This window comes from Festucalex cinctus, chromosome 16 (genome assembly GCF_051991245.1).
Source record: "Festucalex cinctus isolate MCC-2025b chromosome 16, RoL_Fcin_1.0, whole genome shotgun sequence".
Lineage (NCBI taxonomy): Eukaryota > Metazoa > Chordata > Actinopteri > Syngnathiformes > Syngnathidae > Festucalex > Festucalex cinctus.
In genome coordinates this window covers 8,409,005-8,425,750 of record NC_135426.1, presented here as the reverse complement: position 1 = coordinate 8,425,750, position 16,746 = coordinate 8,409,005, and the positions used below count along the sequence as shown (strand labels likewise).

The 16,746-nt window shown below is 39.9% G+C and overlaps 1 protein-coding gene across 1 annotated transcript; it reads left to right on the top strand.

The window, feature by feature from the left end:
* The first annotated feature begins 7,866 nt into the window (after window positions 1-7,866).
* On the top strand, window positions 7,867-11,007 carry LOC144004190 (homeodomain-interacting protein kinase 1-like). Its single transcript, XM_077501208.1, has 8 exons — window positions 7,867-7,883; window positions 9,068-9,490; window positions 9,569-9,750; window positions 9,830-9,953; window positions 10,034-10,165; window positions 10,238-10,300; window positions 10,386-10,567; window positions 10,636-11,007. The coding sequence occupies exons 2-8, from the start codon at window positions 9,173-9,175 to the stop codon at window positions 10,721-10,723; spliced, it is 1,089 nt and encodes a 362-aa protein (XP_077357334.1). The 5' UTR covers window positions 7,867-7,883; window positions 9,068-9,172; the 3' UTR covers window positions 10,724-11,007.
* The last annotated feature ends 5,739 nt before the right edge of the window (window positions 11,008-16,746 follow it).

Here is a 16,746-nt window from a genome sequence, read left to right as displayed (position 1 = left end):
AATAGGACTCTATATGCACAGTTGTTATTGGGTGAACTCAATTCTCCAGCGTGAACCCCACGTGATCTTTTGGTCTGGCGGGTGCAGATTTCCGGACACGCAACGCAACGTAGTGTGAATTGCAGTCCTTGCGGAAGTCGTGCAGAAGCCATATAGAAAACGCACCGCGTCCTTTCCGGAGTCATTGTGAATTGGACTTTAGTGTTCCCCCGGTATATCGAGGTTCATCATTCTTGGCCCAGATGAAAAACAAAGGAGAGCGACAGTTGCTGACGTACTTCCAGCCATTACATACACAGAAAATGAAAGCACCCGCAACGAGCATGGAGAAGATGCTAACGCTGAACTCACAGTGATGAAACTCGCAACCCTAGGCCACACCAGGTCAAGTGAGTTTTGGGGTGTTTGTGTGCAGTCTTAATTACTTTTCATAATAAAGTTTATTTCATTACTCTCTTTTATCATACCGGGTGATTCAAAATGAATGACCCTATTTCATGATCAAATATTTCATAAGTAAATGTATGAATCAGAATGAGGGAGTGGGTGTTTGAAAGATCAGATTTCCCAGTTTTCGAAAATTGTCACGTGACGCTGACACTCATGCGTCTGGCAGTGACAGCAAAAAAAAATAAAAATATATAAAATTCTCTTTGTGCTTGGCCTCCTAGATCTCCTGACCTCACAGTTTGTGATTTTTATTTATTTTTTTCCTGGGGTTTTGTAAAAGATAAAATCTTTGTTCGGCCATTACCAACTGACTTGGAAAACTTAAAACATCGAATAACAACAGCAATCAATTCAATTGATCCCGATGTGCTTCAACGTGTTTGGGAAGAATTCTCATATCGTATTGATGTTGTTCGTGCAAGGGGGGGGGGGGGCATATTGAGCACTTGTAACATGTGAAATAAAACTTGGCTGTTAGTAGAATACGTTCATTATAAGTATATATGTATATAATTTTTTTTGCTATTTTTCCTTCATAGATTATTTGATCATGAAATAGGGTCTCTCTTTCTTTTTTTTAATCATCCTGTATTTTGTTTTCTATCTATATTTTTAATCCAGTGCTATGTGTACTTTATCATAAAACATTGTGGTGGTGGTGGTGGTGGTATGTGTGTGTGTGTGTGTGGGTGTGTGTGTGTGTGTGTGGGGTTGGGGTGGGGGGGGGGAGTTCCATGTCCCCAAAGCTACACTCTAAAACCAGATTGGTCAAGTCTACCAAAAAAAAAAAAAAAAAAAGGTTACATTTGACCAATCTAGCTGGTGTGTCTAAAAGATCCAACCACTCTAGAATGGTATGTGTTTTCAACCAATATAAATAACATATCCGAATTTGACCGATCTACTAAGAGAGGAGTGAGTAGCAGCAGGGGCTGCATTTGGTGATCGACCCTCCCAATTCCTGCCCATAATTCCTTTTTATAGTCTCTGTTTTTTTGGAGGCTGGAACAGATTACTGTAATTACATTTCGATTCATTTCAATAGGGAAATTTGATTTGATATTCAAGGTTCGTTTAAAGCTTGTGTTTCTGTTAAAGCGTACTTTTGTTTTGCCTTGGCGGAGGTCTAAGGTGCACTGACTGACATTGCATGTTAGCATTATAAATTCGCACAATTGTAATCCCTGCTGATCAGTTAACTCATTTGCTCCCAAAAATGTATAAATCCGTTCTATTTTAAATGTTTAAGTGTCCCAATGATGTATTTATATGTTTTTTTGTTGTTGTTTTTTTATGCTAGAGCATACAGAAGGCTTTGATGCAGCCTCAACTACAAAGAACAGTTGAAGAAATTGTAGTTATTACACAAACGGCCAGCAGGTGGCAGCAGAGTATAAGAGATCATCCAGGGCCATGTTACAAAACAGCTGTTTTCCCCACAGTTTTAAACAGATTTGTGAATTATGATGAAACTTAACTATATTCTAATGCTAATTGCTGCAAAATGGAAACATAGAAATACAGTATACTGTTTTTCCTCATGAAAGAAGACTTTAATCTTTCTTTATGTAGGTTCCATGTTTTTCTAACAATAGAATAATATTCTGCGGGCCTTGCAAAATCTGTCAAAATCCAGTGAAGTGAAGTGGAGTGAAGGGGATTTGCTTTTGTGAAAATGGCTGGGAGTGAATGAGTTAATAATGCAGTGTGGCGATACTAAAATCAGCTCGTTTCATTTTTACAAACAATCCTTTGTAAAATAAAAACATAAGTGAGTCATACATGTTGTTTGCCTTCTTGGACCAAAGTTGGGTACGGATCTATCATTGCCAAACGTTCTGTACATTTTTTTTTCCTACTGTTTGATATTATGCCAAGCAACCATGTAATAAAAACATCCAGTAAGTTGAAACTGCCTGACAGTACTACAGGACTCTGTTTACATAGGAAATCTACTGTAATTGTTCACATTGGTATATGCACATTTCCTCGTATTTGTGACAGGAGATCGTTGTGGTTTTAGCTTGCACGTTCTGTTGAATCTGCAACAAAAAGCTGTGTCTAAAAATGGCTGAATATTTGATAGTTTAGGATGTCAATACAGTAGCTTGTGCAAGTGTACTTAATGAAGCGTCGACACTGTACATATGAAACATTACCGTGACCGAACATTACTGGGCTGGTCTCAGAGAAGCAAGCATAAACAAGTGGAAAGAAAAAAAATGTTCTCAACGGACTCATCAATTGGAGCGCGATGGAATACAAAACACGCACTCAGCATGGACAACACAGACTACCCACTACATTGTTGTATCATATGATGCCTGGCACTTGGGGGCTGTATTTAAAAAAATATATAAAAATACACTCTTTGGTGCTCTTATGATGAATGCGCTGTAAACAAAAAATCAATCAGTTCCACTTAGAATCGAGAGCAATTGAACTGCACACTCCTTTTTTGGTCAAGCAGGCAAATGGTGGTTATACTAACAATGGATGTGATTCAAAAAAAAAATGTTGGAATAACTTAGAGTAGAGTGCTACCACAAGCATGTAAAACAGCGTCGAAGTGACAACTTTGAAAATGTCTAAAAATGATGAATATTGTACTGTAAATGTTTTTTTTTAATCCCTTAAAGATCTGGATCAAGGTCATTTTGAAAATATTGTCGTTCATTACAATCAAGACAACTGAAACAGCCAAAAGAAAGTTTACATTTTTAAGTAAGTCGTCCCCATAAAGTCCCATAATCAAACCTTTGATTTTTTTTCAACAATCATAAATTTACCTTTTCACATTCATCAAACAGTGCTTATTTTTATATGTCCGAACAAATGTCCTATTGGTTTTGAAAGCATATCTCACATATGCTAAATCATGCTCTTTCCACTGTCTGCACTTTTTCACTTTGGGGAATTATCAGTCCATGTCAGAGCAAGAACCTTATTGATTATGGACAACATGTAATCCAGGGGTGTCCAAACTTTTCCAAACTTTTTCCTCTGAGGGCCACATACAGAAAAATAGGAAGCTGCAAGGGCCACTTTGATTTTTTTTTGTTTTTTTTGTTATTTAATTAACACATTCATTGCCAGACCACCAAAAAAATGCATCATTTGACGTCTTTTTCCGTCAATGGCAGTGAATGAGTTAAACATGGTAAAAATCAATGAAGCAATTATTAATTAACAGTCACAAGGCAAATAGTGACCCCTGTGTGCCACTATAATAGATATGCCTCTCCACTGAGCAGCAGCTGATCCCAACTTGACATTCTGAACAATCAGTCGTGAACTGACCACACTTAACAACCATTAATGTGATGTTTTCACATTTGTTTTTATTAATAATTAACCATTAATTAATGTGATGTGTTCACAAATTGGACGTTGACACTAAGAAACAAGTGGATGAAACTATTTTTATTTCTGGAACTGAATTATTAGCTGCAAATTTGTGTCTTTGCGTAGCTATAAATGTTTAATCCACCCTCTTTTTTTTTTTTTTTTTTTTTTTTTTTTTTAAACAGCATTGAAAAATTATTTTTAGTATTTGCCGCGGGCCGCCAAAAAATGTATGGCGGGCCGCAGATGGCCCCCGGGCCGTAGTTTGGACACCACTGATGCAATCCAAGATGCTTAAAGTATCTTCTTTCCCCCCGACTGCTAATTAGTGATCACTTCATGGGGACGACTCTCATGTTTTCTTTTGGATTGACCAAAATGAATTATGCCGGCCTTATCATAGTTATGACCCAGGTGCAATGTTTAGATGTCTGTGTATCTCAATCAGTTCAATTCTGCACTGCCAAAAACCTTTCTATGTCGTGTGGTAGCAGCAACCGTTTGTTGCACTCGCGCTCACATGCAAGGTCAGTTTGGCTATCATGTTGACAATCCTAAAAGTTGACCTTCCAGTGCCATTAACTCCCAAGGTGCTATGTGCAAAGCTGAGCACAAATCACAGCTCATTCTTTCAATTCAAGTCTGGATTTTGTCACTGAAGTCAAACTGACCTGCCGGAATTTTTTTCACAACATTTTACGTGGGGGACGGGGTGGATCCTAAGTGGCTCTGTGTGTAGTTTTGTGTGGTTCAAGCTGTTGATGAAGTGCTTCTTGTGGCATACGGTATGTACAGTATTCTCAACTGTGTGAATGTCCTCTTGTCCATACTTGCTGGCTGCCAATGTAAGCACATATGCACTGTTGTCTTCAACCCCGCTCACTGGTTTCTAAATAGCTTTTTATATAGCCAAAAACTGTCCCTTTGTCTATCCAAGAATGGAAAACTGTGCATTAAAACCCTGAAATCAGAATTTAAGTTTCCTGTTTGTTACCTCTGCTGTTTTCATCCAGAGGTGGCAGCAATTAGCATTACAATATAGCTAACTTTCATCATTATTCACAGATCTGCATTCATCTCTTATACTCTGCTGCCACCTGATGACCGTTTGTGTAATAAGTACCATTTTTCACCTGTTCTCCGCACTTGAGAGGCTGCATCAAAGTCTTTCTGTATGCTCGACCATAAAAAAACAAAACAAAAACGTCTTTGGGATACAATACATTTAAAATGCAACGTATATTTATACGTTTTTAGGCGCAAATAAGTTAAAGTGCCTCAGATAAACCCTAGTTAAATTGCAGAGGTTCTAGTAGGCTTTTCCTGCCAAAAAAAGTTAAACAATGAGTAACCCTAACCCTAACCAAAAAATATGCTCCCAAATGAGCAGATGATGGCGGCAGGGTCTGGTTTTCTTCACAACCCCACAAAAGCCGGCAAAGTCTACTTCTAGCAGTTGTTGAAGTTTATTTGGGGTTAATCAGAGACATTCGAAATGGTGGGAGGTGCGTGTTCCCATTTAATGAGTTTGAATGTCACAGTTTTGCAACTACTTGTTTATTTTTACTTCCCTGTCCCCCCAGTTGAATTGTGCAGGTTATAGGCCACATTAGTGTTGAAAAGATCTTGAAAACAATGTTGGTTTCATTTTTATGCATCATTAAAAAAATCACATTTGAAAGGGTTATATTGTATCTTAAATTTCAGTGTGTTCACACGAACAAAAAATGTCATACTGTAGCTTTGCTAACATGGGCAAAGTAAAACATACAAAATTAGCAAATGCTAAAGTGCTTGTATAAGTGTATGTGTGTACACTGTACACTACTTTCTCAGACGAGTATATTCTTTGTTATCAGTTCGCTCTGGCAGCTCCCTCTGAAGTCTTTATTCATTCTATTTCAAGCAAAGCAATAATCCATACCGCCATGCCAGTAGGACTGTTGCTATGGAGACACATTACTGTTACGGATACCATATCGATACTGCTCTGCCACTGAGGTGAATGAACTTGTGATAAAAGCTGGCCTGTCTTGTAGAATTCGGATAAATCTTTGCGACGCTGCCAAAGAGATGAGCAAAACAGCCGATCGAACAGCCGACTGTGCCGCAATTATTTTTGCCCCCAAGCTGTCGCAGCTTCCTTTACGGACCTCACACAAGTGATGCATATTATCTTCCCGGCATTAATGTGAACAACAATCAAGCCTTTGGATGAATGCAGCATGCAACTGTTTATACTGAATTAGCGAACGTGACAACTCCTACCCAATAATCATAGAACAAAAAAAATAGTGTTTGTCAAATATGCAAACATGGAGGGTGTTGATTATCAGAAGAAGCACAGACGGACACCTGCTGCTGACTACAAGATGAGCCCTCTCTAACGAGTGCCTCTTCATTGCCATGGAAACCCTTCAGCTGACAAACTGATCATTAGGGAGTGGTGGATCCTTCTACCTTGTTCACCCTGTTCACATCTCCTCCTTCCTCTTAAGACCCCCCGACCCCCTTGGTTCTGTAGATTATCTTTTGCCTTTGAATCTACGAGCATCCGTGCTTTTCCTCGTGTTTTATCTTGCACACATCCATCATTTGCCCCCGTTTTTACTTCCTTGCTCTATCGTTTGCATCCTCAGCCTTAATCTATGTTCCCCTTCCGCCGCTTCACCGTGTCATCAATAATTGCCCTTGGTAGTTGTAATTACAGAGGACTAATTGAAACCCCAATTAATGCCCTCCCAACTTGTCAGTGCAGAGAGGGAGCGACCACGCTGCTTGAAAATCCGGTTTTCATCATTGGGCAAATTTTCTGCAGTGATTACTCTGCGGAATGCATAACTGAATTATGGCGGTCAATTTAAACTGCAAATGAGTTGGGATAATGCTCACAAATGGCTCAACTCAGTATGTTGTGAGGTGAGGGAGTCCCAAAAAAATGCAGTGGTTTTCGTGGCGATTACCATGGCGATAGCAAAGCTGCATGAAATGAGTTTTAACAGGAGGGAAATATCAAGCCGTGGAACCCTAATGCAATTTGCATGAAGTGGATTTTAGTTGGATATAATCACATTGGGATTGATTAGTTACGGATGCCATCATAATGTGCTGCTGGATGTCACAATAGGTGACATCATCACATTATGGGATGGAATGACCTTCATTTTGTGATGTAAGGTGCTATTTTTTATGAGGTTGATACAGGTAAAAAAACAAAACAAAACAAAAAACACAATGTCCCAAAAGCCACTATACACTTTTCCATTTGATTTCAGTTATCATTCAAATAGCTCTCAGTTTATGCTATTCATGTAAAGTTTCTCAAAACAGGATCTGTTCTAGAAAGCATGCATTCGTGCCAGGACAAGGGAAAAAAAATCTATCGTGAGGACTGCACTGGAAGACAACATCAACAAAAGCTCGATTCAGAGGATGCGTCAGTGATGAATATTTAGCTGTACCAAATTCAGGTTGTTCAAAGACTTCAAGCAGAAGATGATTGTCATGTGAAAATGCATGAATGAAATGTAAATTTATGGGGGGGGCGGACTTAAGTACATTCTACCTGCCATCTCGAGACATAAAGCAGCACACAATCATACCAATACCCCCATGCACGCAGCAGGGGGTTCTTTTTCTTCTCCACCCCGTGTTGAGTGCAGCTCATTGCTATCTTCTTTCCAGATTCACTAGTAGACGCACACATGGATAATCTGAAAGCCCTTCCACATCATTCACTCTGCAAACCTACAGTCAAAATCAACCAAGGACTAAAAAAATGCATTGATGATCACCGCATACCCAGCTGGGCATCTTCTGGATTGGCTCACATGTTCCCAACACAAACACACAAAAAATGTAGTCAGCAACCGACAGAAGTGATTCTGAATCAACGGTATTCCGACAAATGTTCCACTCTAGTGGAGACAGAAAGAACAGGCCACCATGCACCACAGCGATCCGGATGTCAAGTGTCTATTTTTCTAAACACGCTCCCTTCTGGCAGGGAAAAAAAAAATGTACGAGGTGGACAGGTTGAATGCTATTGCTAGGACGCTGCTACGTGGAATGACCCCCCTCTTACACTGGTGAGTGCTTGCAAATCTGATCATATAATGGCTTTACAAGTTTGTACTATCCAAATTTATTTCCCCTTTATGTGTGGTCAAAATAAATGCCATTGAAGTTAGCAAGTTTCACGCAAGTCTCCGTTAGCCACTTAGCATCTGCTAATTTGGGCCGCCGCCGCTGTCATTTATGCGGTAAAAAGATTTTATGGTGTTGGTCAGTTACTAAATTCGACTGTGCTATCATACAAAAAAAAATCATAGAATAAAGTGCACTTTAATAGATATTTGCACTTTTCAATTTTAGCTTCTTTTTTTCTTTTTTCTTTTTTATCTCTGCGGTATCAAAAATGGTATTGAGCATTGAGTATTTTCCTGGGCATCGATATCGAGTTTGAAATTTTAGTAACCTGACAACCCTAGATATACAATTTAAGGTAGGAAGGAATGTAGGAAGTAAGGAACCAAGGATGGAGTCAAAGCAAGGAACAATGAAGGAATAAGCATTTAAGGATAAGGAACTAATGAATAAAGGAAGGGCCCCATGGATTTGAAACCCTGGCTTATACTGGCCTTTAAACCAGAATTGGAAACCTTAAACCTGTTTCAACCTTTAAATAAATGTCATTTTTCAAAAAAAAAATATATATATATATATATATATATATATATATATATATATATATATATATATATATATATATATATATATATATATATATATATATATATATATATATATATATATATATATATATATATATATATATATATATATATATGCGCAACTTTACCCATGCTGCCTCAGCTGACGACATCATGCTATGATTGCATCCTGAACGCAACAGCACGGAGGAACGCTGTGGGTGATGTCATGACACGACATATTAGAGCTATGAGTGGCCACGTTCCTGTGATCGAAAGAAGCCCGTTGCGGCTGTCTAGTTTTTAGCTTTGTCAGTGACACCATTTTACAAGCTCCTGGACTGCTTTATCATGAAGCGTGAGTATGGCCTCGACCGGTCCCCGCTGCTGCATAGTCTGGATGGAAGACTCCCCCTCAAATACTCTCTACCTCCAGTGGCCTGAATCCAACCAAATAACCTTCACGTCCAGTACGAGTCCATTCATAAATTGAATGGGCAAAAGAAATTAAGTTTCACAATGAGCTTGCCTCGCCCGATAACATGTCAATATTATTCCAGTTTACAGCATGGAGTGATGAATCAAGTTCATCATCTGAAAGTGTTTTTGGTGAAGAAATAGATCTGGAGATAGGAGATTTGATATGCTCGCCCTCTGGAGAATACATGGTGGAGAGTGTTTTGGGGTGCGGGTCGTTCGGAAAGGTTCTCCACTGCAGGAAGGTGGTCACTAACGAATCAGTGGCTCTCAAAATCATCATGGAGAAAGAATACAACAGCGACGCGCAGAAAGAGATGGAAACACTGGAGGTGCTGCGGCACTTTGATTTGGAAAAATACAACATCGTCAAATGGTACAGCTCTTTTGTCCACGAGGGCCATTATTGTCACGAGTTTGAGAAGCTAGACATGAGTCTTTACCAGTACCAGTCCACTAAGAAAGACGCTCTGGAGCTCAAGGAGATACGTCCAATTCTGCAGCAGGTTTGCTTCCGCTCGTGGACGTAGGATTGTTGAATCAGTTGCAAAGGTGCAATGACCATTTATTCTTCATTATTTCAGGTTGCTTTATCTCTGCAACTCCTTAAGGGCCTAGGAATAACCCATACTGACCTCAAACCAGATAACATCATGCTAGTGGACCATGTACTTCAGCCACTCAGGGTTAAGATCATTGATTTTGGTACGGCCATTTTGATTTCAGAGAGGCGCAAGGGCTCAGAACTTCAGACGCTCTGGTTCAGGTGAGCTAGTGATCACTATGATGGAAAATAAAAAAAGTGACAACTAAATGGTATTAAAATGTTAAAATGTTTGGTAAAGATCTCCAGAGATTCTTCTGGGTGCTTCCTTCAATGAGGCTGTTGATATCTGGTCCCTAGGCTGTATTGCGGCAGAACTCTTCATGGGCAGAGCATTATTCCCTAGCAGCGATGAGTTTGACATGGTGAGTCCAGTGAAACCTCACAGGAAGTGATACATCACACAACATTCGCAAAGTGAATGCAGTTATTCTTATTTCAATAGATGAGACACATACTTCGAGTCATAGGAAAGCCACCCGTCCATCTGCTGAATACTGGAAAGTTCACGAGACATTATTTCCAACATTATTTTGCAAGATGTGAAAAAAAGAAACCGACCCTTTGGATGTTTAAGGTATGGAATGTTTCGAACTCTTGTATTCAGTATAGATTTTTAAGAAATAAAAATAAAACATATCTTATTTAGTCAAAGCTGTACAGTTCATCTTGCATGCCCTGCACTCTAAACAGCCTATATGACCTTCTGGAGGTAAGATGCCTTAAGCTACTGAAAGTCTTACCAACCATGAATAAGTGAGTTATATGTGATTCCGGCCATTTTTTTTCTTCATGAGGGATACAACGAACTGACCGGAGAAGACGCGAAAGCTGATGACCTTGACAGGTGCACCTTCGTTGACCTGTTGGTGAAGATGTTGCAGCTGGATCCCAGTGAGAGGATCAGACCCAAACAGATTCTTCAACATCCCTTCATCACCATGAGCCACCTCGTCAGGGACTTCAACGACTGCCAATAGTAAGGAATTGTCTGACTTCCAAGTGTTGCAGAAGCGGTTGACTTACTCAACCATGAATGCTTTCTAGCGTTAAATCCTGCTTGGATCTCCTGCCCGGGAATTTGACTGAAGACTCATTAAATCAAGGAGACTTTCAGCAGTCCAGTACAGTGTGACGACACCCTCAGACCATCGAGTCTCTTCATGATGGTTGAAGATTCAGACAAAGCAAGATGAACAGGAGATACAATAATGTGATGTGTTTGGTTTTGGAGTTTTCAATAAGTGATTAGAGTGTACAGAAAGTGAAAAGTTAAAATCAAACAAAACTGTAACTGCCCAGTGGTAAAGGCTACATGAGAGCAAAGTAGTTTGAAGGGCACCACCAGTGGGTTAACCCCGTTTTTGGTCCTCCCGGTGATTTTTTTAATTGGATGTACATTGACTTTCTGACTGAGTGTACAACAAATCATACGCAAATAAATATAGGTCTTCCCTGAAGCATGATGGAAAAACTTGGCAGTGCAAGACTGTTTCTCCATACTGGCACTCCTTTCTTACGCAGCATCTTTGAACAAAGCCGCTACAAGAAAATGTTGAGTTCCAGTGCTTTTTACAAGGGATTAAGCAGCATTGTAAATCGAGTTTCATGCATTTTGGATGTCTTACGGTCACATTCCAGTGCTGCTGTTCAAATTGACTTTATAATCAAGGTGAGTTTTGTTGAGTGAGACAAATTGCAGCATACCTTTTAAGAGCGCTCATAAATGAGTGTCATGCATCACCGGACACGAAGACATCAGATTTAATTCAGATGAGTGCTCTTTAATCCCCTTTTTGAACACCTATGAGCCTTTTATCTTTCATGACTGAACTAGGTTTGTGCCTTTTATATCAACTAATGCTTTTATTTTTTTATCCAATGACCACTGGGTGCCATGTTCAAGTGATGAGTGGGATATTGCCATGTGTTATTGATGCAGAAGTCTTAAATAATCCCCTGAGCGCACCAAGGCTTAGTCTACCTGTCATGTTTCGGTTCTGTGGGGTTGGATTTTTCTTTGTATTTTCGTTTTTGAGACGTTTAGTGTTTTTGAAACGTGTTCCTTGTCTCGTCATGTGTAACCACGTCCACCTGTGATGCGTTAATCAGTGTGAGTGTGTATATAGTCTGTTGTTTGTTGGTGTCATGTCTGTGCCATGTCTTGTTAGTTGCATCGTCTTGTTACTGATTTAGTTGTACCCTCGACTTGTGTTTTTTGGACATTTTTTTTATTTTGTTTCTGGACATTTAATGTTTTGCCTTTTGATTGAATCCTTTTTGTTTTAACTTTATCCCTGCCTTGGGTTCCGTGGCGTTCCTAAGCAACTTGGCACCCTAGACAGGATTTCTGGTCGTGTCCCCCCAAGGGTGCACAACTTATTAGACCAACCGCAAACACGACCCCGCGCAACTCCTTAGACGGACCACAAAATATTTTATCATAAACTCACATAGGGCACACGGTATCTTCACGTCTCTGGAATTTTATAATCGCAGATGCAGTGCAAAATTAATAATGTAGTAATTGTGCTACAATAAATCCCTGTATGGGATAATGAGAGCCTAGCAAAGAACGAACTTAACTGTTTGCATCAACCATTCAGAGTATTATCTCAGTATAGTGAATCGGGACTTGCAGAAGTTAGGTTTACATTTCACAAGATTGTTTTTTTCTTGTGTGCTTTGCTTTCATTCCATTGTTGATGGTTCTGATAACTGGTACTGATGATGCAGACCAATCTGAGTAGCACTCAGAACATTTATATTCACACTCTTACTGATGAAATCTGCATGTAGAGCATCTCCCACACTTATTTTATACTTAATGGTACAACCATACGTCACACGGTGGTATTTTCGCTGTAGAGGAAGAAAATAATGTGGAAAGTATGTTGCGGAAAAGTCAACTTACTGTAAGTGTGGCAACGCAAGATGGCCGTCGGCTTCACTTTTCGCTAGCATGAGCAGCCCAGTGTATTAGTACGTCCATGCTGTATCAGCCTGCGCATCCACCTGAGTCTGACCGCGATCCTTTTTTTTTTTTTTTTAAGCTTTGAGCCAGGACAGCATAGCGTTATCATTTGATTTTCTTAGCTAAAGAACTATGGTTGTACACGCGTGTACTATATGGAAATCCGTGAATGAGCAGAGCTTTGAGGATAAAACAAAACAAAAAACTTCTCCCTGTCACATTTTTTGCTCAAGAGCGCCCCTAGCATCTGCATAATCCGCCTCATGGCAGGAGCGCCACTGCTTGCGTTGCTTGCATTTGGTTTCACAACCTCCACCCCAATGCCTGACACTACCACAGAATCGTTAGCAATACTGGTGTGTTTCCTGCCAATTTCGGCTTGTAAAGACGTAAGGACACGCATGCCATCTCCTCTGGCCTGACACAAATGTCAGGAGGAATCTTTGCATACTCTCCCCTGAAAAATGCCAGCGCACGCCCGCATCTCTGCCCACGTCACCTGTCAGCATGCGAGGGAATAACAGGAAACTCTCGATGGAGTTGTGAGCATGGTTGCACCACAAAGCACAAACAACCGTACTCCAAAGGCACATTTCAAGAAAAAAATTACTACCCTGAGCAATCGTTCTATCATTGCGTCTGATTTTAATTTTTGGTCCAAGCGTTGCCGCCATTTTATCACTGGCCTCAATGAGTCAAAAACTGACAGGGCGACATTGCATCTCCCCGACTCTTTGCAACCACCCACTCACTCTGTCCTACTCTGGTTCAGCTAGAGTTGAAAAACGGTGACATGGCGCATAGCCTTTACGCTAATGGGGGGAATCAGAGTCAACACAAATAGGCCATGATCTCCCCGCTAGTGCTGTTTGCCAGGACTGGAACCCCTTGGTGACAACGGGGAGACTTTTTTTTTTTTTTTTTTTAAATCTTGTTTATACAATTATACTCCAAATATTTTAAAATGTCAAGGAGGCTGGAAAGAACCTCAGGGTTGAGACAACTACTCTGTGTCACACATAGGCCACAAAAAAAGCCTAATATTATATTTGCCTCTGTTATTTTTCAACAATTCTCAATCATCCAGGTTGTGGTAATTGGTTGAGGTTGAATTAAGGCTAATGGACTTTTCTTGTTTTCAGAAAATGTTCAAAAATGACTTGGGCAACTATGCTAATAATACATTTAGAAAAAACTGGCTTACAAAAGCAATACCAGTCCATTTGGACTCACGTCAATGGTATTACTATTAGATTAGGTTTCATCATTTTATCATCCTGATTACGTTCATTTGTATTCTTCACCATAAACCAATGATTACACTCACAGCTCATCCTAAATCTCCCTTTCATTCTCTGGTTTACCTTCCACCTCACCGTTTGAACAGATTAGTCAAAGCCAGATGCACGCGCACGCACACACGCGCACACACAGGCAGAGTTCTAATCTCCTGTTCAAAGATGCCAATGACTCAAGCAAAATGGATCAGGGATTCGGGGACTATGGCCAATGAAAAGGAAGCTGCCTCATAGCAACACACAGACAGACGACTGCTCTCCATTTTTAAAGGAACACACTTTTGCTTCATTCTATGAGGCAGAATGAACATCCATCAATCCATTTTCTTGACCGCTTATTCCTCACAAGGGTCGCGGGGGGTGCTGGCGCCTATCTCAGCTGGCTCTGGGCAGTAGGCGGGGGACAACCTGGACTGGTTGCCAGCCAATCGCAGACGATGAACATTAAAAGTGCAAATATCGATGACATCTGGTTCCCTGAAAAAAAGGTTGAAGCCGATAAATATAAAAATAATGACATACAGTTATGCTTAACTTGTGTATGAGTGCACTGTATGGTGAGAAAAATGCTTAATGCCCATAAAATTATCTTGTTTTGATATTTTCAGAGATTGAAGTTGACATGTATGGAAATTTTGATGAAAAATCATTGCATTATTGTGACATTTAGCAACATTTAGCTTTTGCACATTCACAGCTTTGCTCATAAATTTACATACCCCAAGGTTATGTAAACTTTCAAGCACAACTGTACTCTGTATGCTGCCACATTGGAATTTTTTGTCCAATCCACGTCGTCGCTGTGACATATTGCATGCATAAACATGGCACTGTACATTTTGGACTTGTTTCCTGGTCTGTTATGCTATGAAAGTGTTGTATGGTGTCTTATAATATAATGTATGAATACATGTGCACACGTGCTAACCATAGTCTGAAAATATTAGAACAAAACTTTAAATACTGTAACTGAAACTATTTGTATGAAGCTCGTAATATTTTAGATAATAAAAACGTCGGTACTCGGAAGTGTTGCTATGCATATGCACATGAAAGTGTCAACGCTTCAGACGTTAATATTATCAGTCACGTTTTTTGGACATAAAGTGACATCATGTTTTATGTCTACGTCAAAAGCGTTGCCACATTCATATGCATATGCATAACACTTCTGACGTTAATATTATCCAAGATTATTCAGACTATGACTATCACATAACTACACATGTACTTGTAAATTTTGGTGATAATCAGTCATGATTTTTGGACATAATGTGATGTAATGTTTTATGTCCACAAGGCAACGAGGGGAGCCAACGTTACGACGTGAGTTGAATAAAAAAATATGGCAAGTTTATTCTCATATTTTCAGACTATGACATGGCTACAACCAGTCATGGTTTTCGTAAATATGCCACCAACTGGGTTTTGTTCGCCAGCCACTTCCACAATTGTCTGTTTTTTTTCTTTCTTGAAGAATATGAAACCTGAGATGGTTAAAAGTGCCATCTAAATGATGGCAATATTTGACGATGCCATACAGCATTTTTACAGCACAATAGACCAGGAAACAAGTCCAAAATAGTGAATGACACGTTCATCAGAGCGATGATGCGGACTGGACAAAAATGTCCAACATGGCAGCATACAGGGTATGCCTTTTGTTTTTTTTCCACACATCGGCATACACTTTTCTTCAGGGAATCGGATTCTATTGATATTTGCACTTTTAATGTTCATACACACTGCCAAGTACAGGACTATCTCAGAAAATTAGAATATTGTGAGAAAGTCAGTTATTTTCTGTAATGCAATTAAATAAGCAAAAATGCCATAAATTCTGGATTCATTACAAGTCAACTGAAATATTGCAAGCCTTTTATTATTTTAATGTTGCTGATTATGACTTACAGCTTAAGAAAACTCAAATATCCTATCTCAAAATATTAGAATATTTCCTCAGACCAAGTTAGAAAAACATGCCATAATCAATTCAAGTTTTCGGAGACAGTCCTGTAGAATGGAGGAAAATGAGCGTTGAGTTGCGTGTGTTGAAAGACAGCTTGACCTAGTATTCCGTGTACTCTGTGTGTACTTTGTGTTGTGTTTTGAGGCAGAAGACTGTATGTATTCATTGTTCATGTAAATGTTAATACATCTGGATGTGCATCAGCACCCCAATGAGTCACAAAAACAGCCACGTAGTATCAACATCTAAGGCCCACCTGAATATAATTGTGGCATTTTTTGCAAATATAACCATACGAAAACACATTGGCTGCCATGCGACCGCTTTTTGACCGCCCTGTGGGGCCTCACTTTTGCAGTGGCCTACACCCACGCCAGCTGCTCTCGTGGCAACACTTCCGGCTTTAAACTGCAATGTTTTGGCTGGGCGCGCTCCCGTTGCCACGTCAACGCCGCGTAGTGGAAAAAGGCTTGGAAAAAAAACACTCAACACAAAGAGGGCAGCTCGTTAAAATAAATCTAAACTTTGAGGGCAGAACTATTAGTGAAAATGAGCTGACTTTTTGACCCAAATGAAGACTATAACAAAGTCTCAATGATATTTCAAATAATCTGGACAAATGCTGCACCTCGTCGCCAGATCAGCACACCATTATGAGTTTGTGCATCTAGCTATTGCTCGTACTTCTGCCAAGTATTTTCTGATTGTGACTTTGCCTGGTTGCCCGCTTCGTCTTTTGCTTGTGCCTCAGCTTCCTGCATCAATGAACCCACTATTTGTACGACCGCTTTCTCCACCACCTTTGGTTCAAGAAATCATCACCATCATTCTTGTTTGTCTGCCAATTTGTCTTCTCCGCACACCTTGAGCCCTAGCACGAAAGTGATTTGCCCCGATTTTGCTCTTGTCAGCACACA